This window comes from Bubalus kerabau, chromosome 15 (genome assembly GCF_029407905.1).
Source record: "Bubalus kerabau isolate K-KA32 ecotype Philippines breed swamp buffalo chromosome 15, PCC_UOA_SB_1v2, whole genome shotgun sequence".
Classification (NCBI taxonomy): domain Eukaryota; kingdom Metazoa; phylum Chordata; class Mammalia; order Artiodactyla; family Bovidae; genus Bubalus; species Bubalus kerabau.
Genome location: NC_073638.1, coordinates 81,165,423 through 81,167,782, shown reverse-complemented (window position 1 = coordinate 81,167,782; position 2,360 = coordinate 81,165,423). Strand labels below are relative to the sequence as shown.

Here is a 2,360-nt window from a genome sequence, read left to right as displayed (position 1 = left end):
AAGGAGATGGCAATCCACTCCAATATTCTTTCCTGGAGAATCCCATGGACGGAGAAGCCTGGCAGGTTATGGGCCATGGGGTCACAAAGGGTCGGACATGACTGAGCAACTAACACACCCACACCCTTGATTGTCTACATAACAAGACTACTCGTTTACACCACCTTGTCATGGTGTAAATCAATAATATTTCCAAACATTGCCAAATAGCCCCTGGGAGAAAAATCAATTCAGATTGAAATCACTGATTTACAGTTGTCTCTTAGCATTTAATTGGGAATATATTACAAAAGCACTCTAACATACATTATTAAAGCATTCTTATAATTTTAAACCGGGTATTAAAGGGAACTCAGTTTTGTCTACCTTTGGCTTATATCTAGTTATGTTGATATCAGATGAAATGGATTTTTATAAATATATAAATATACTTATATATACTTTTATGTGTAAATATATATATGCATATATAAAATTTGAGAAATGGCATGTAAGTTACTATGATACTTGCTACATATAAATTATTATTCTAAGTCAAGTTTGATTACAGAGAATTCAGGGAATGAATTTATTTTAGTTTGAAGAAATCTTTATTGAACACCAAATAAGGTCAGGTCATTTGGCTAGTTTTTCATAGTCAACTAAAAAAAAAAAAGAATCACCATGAGAGAATGTCCACATTTATTTATTCGAATCATTTTTTAAATGTTGTGAACACAGAAGCCAGGTTTTTATTGGTGATGATTTTTTTCAGGGCATTTTTAACATCCTTATTTCTGAGGCTGTAGATTAAAGGGTTCAACATGGGAATGATCACTGTATAGAAGACAGAGGCCATCTTATCTGTGTCGAGAGAATGCTGAGAACTTGGCTGTAAGTACATAAAGATGAGGGTCCCGTAGAATATGGTGACTGCAAGTATGTGGGAGCTACATGTGGAGAAGGCTTTGTGTCTTCCCTCAGCTGAGCGCATTCTCAGGATGGTAGAAATAATAAACATGTAGGAGATAAAGACAATCAGAACAGAGGAGATGAAAGTAACACCAGCACAGGCCAAAATCCATAGCTGTTTGGAACGTGTATCTGAGCAAGTGAGCCTGAGAAGAGGCATGTCATGGCAGTAGAAATGGTTGATGGTATTCGAGTGGCAATAGGAGAGATGAAAAGTGAAGATGGTGTGAAACAGTGCCATCAAAAAGCCATAGCTGTAGGGGACAGCTACGAGCTGAATACAGATTCCTCGGGACATTGAGGCCATATAGAGGAGAGGGTTACAAATGGCCACGTATCGATCGTAGGCCATGGAAGTCAGTAGCAAGCACTCGGATACCATGAAAGTGAGGAAACAGCCTAACTGGGCAGCACATGAGTTGAAAGAGATAACATTTTGCTTGTACAAGAAATTTCCAAGCATTTTGGGTGTAACGACAGAAGCATAACAGAAATCAACAAAGGCCAGGTTGCTAAGGAAGAAGTACATTGGCGTGTGGAGTCTTGGATCTGTTCTGATGACTAGGATCAGACCCAGGTTGCCTGCTACTGTGAAGAGGTAGATGGATAAGAACAGGACAAAGAGGGGCGTCTTCAACTCCTCTTGATCGGTGAGGCCCACGAGAATAAACTCCTTTACCTGAGTGCAGTTGATCTGTGCCATATCTCTTCCAGACATCTGCATGAGGAAGTAGAAAAAAAGACAAGTTCAAGTTGCCGTTATATAAATGGTATTTTTATGCTTTGATATCTTGTAAGGAGATTTAATGCTAACATATAGTTAGCATACAGGGATTCTGGGAATGGGATGGAGAGTAGAAACAGATAAATATGGGAAAGGCATAGCTCTCCTCTCCCAGATTCATTGTTTATACAAAGAAGGGAGCTGTGGAACATTCTGGTTTCTGTTGAAAGTTCCTGAACATTAAGCTGTCTGCAACTTTAATCTGACTTATTAAAATGTTCAGCCATTCTTGAAAGTCTTTGGTGAATTCATTACAGTATTGCTTCTGCTTTATGTTTTATTTTTATTTTATTTTATTTTTTTGGCCTTGAGTCAAGTGATATCTTACCTAATTAATGTTTTATTTTATTTTATCCAGTTATTGCTCAGACTCTCAGTCATGTCCAAATCTTTGTGATCCAGTGGACTGTATGTAGCCTGCCAGTCTCCTCTATCCATGTGATTCTCCCCTCGAGAATACTGGAGGGGTTTGCTATTTCCTCCTCTAGGGGATCTTCCCAACCCAGGGACAGAACCCACTTCTCTTGAGTCTCCTGCATTGGCAGGCAGCTTCCTTACCACTAGTGCCATCTGGGAACCCGTACCCCTGCACTGAGAGGCAAAGTCTTAACCACTGGAAGTCCGT

The 2,360-nt window shown here is 39.4% G+C and overlaps 1 protein-coding gene across 1 annotated transcript; it reads right to left on the bottom strand.

Annotated features, from left to right (window-relative positions):
* Positions 1-694: 694 nt before the first annotated feature.
* Positions 695-1,654, bottom strand: LOC129628540 (olfactory receptor 8U1). Its single transcript, XM_055547995.1, has one exon. It carries the CDS (start codon positions 1,652-1,654, stop codon positions 695-697), a length of 960 nt encoding a protein of 319 aa, XP_055403970.1.
* Positions 1,655-2,360: the final 706 nt, after the last annotated feature.

Coding starts and splice junctions, on each gene's coding strand:
- LOC129628540 (XM_055547995.1), bottom strand. CDS start 1,654: ATGGCACAGATCAACTGCACTCAGGTAAAGGAGTTTATTCTCGTGGGC.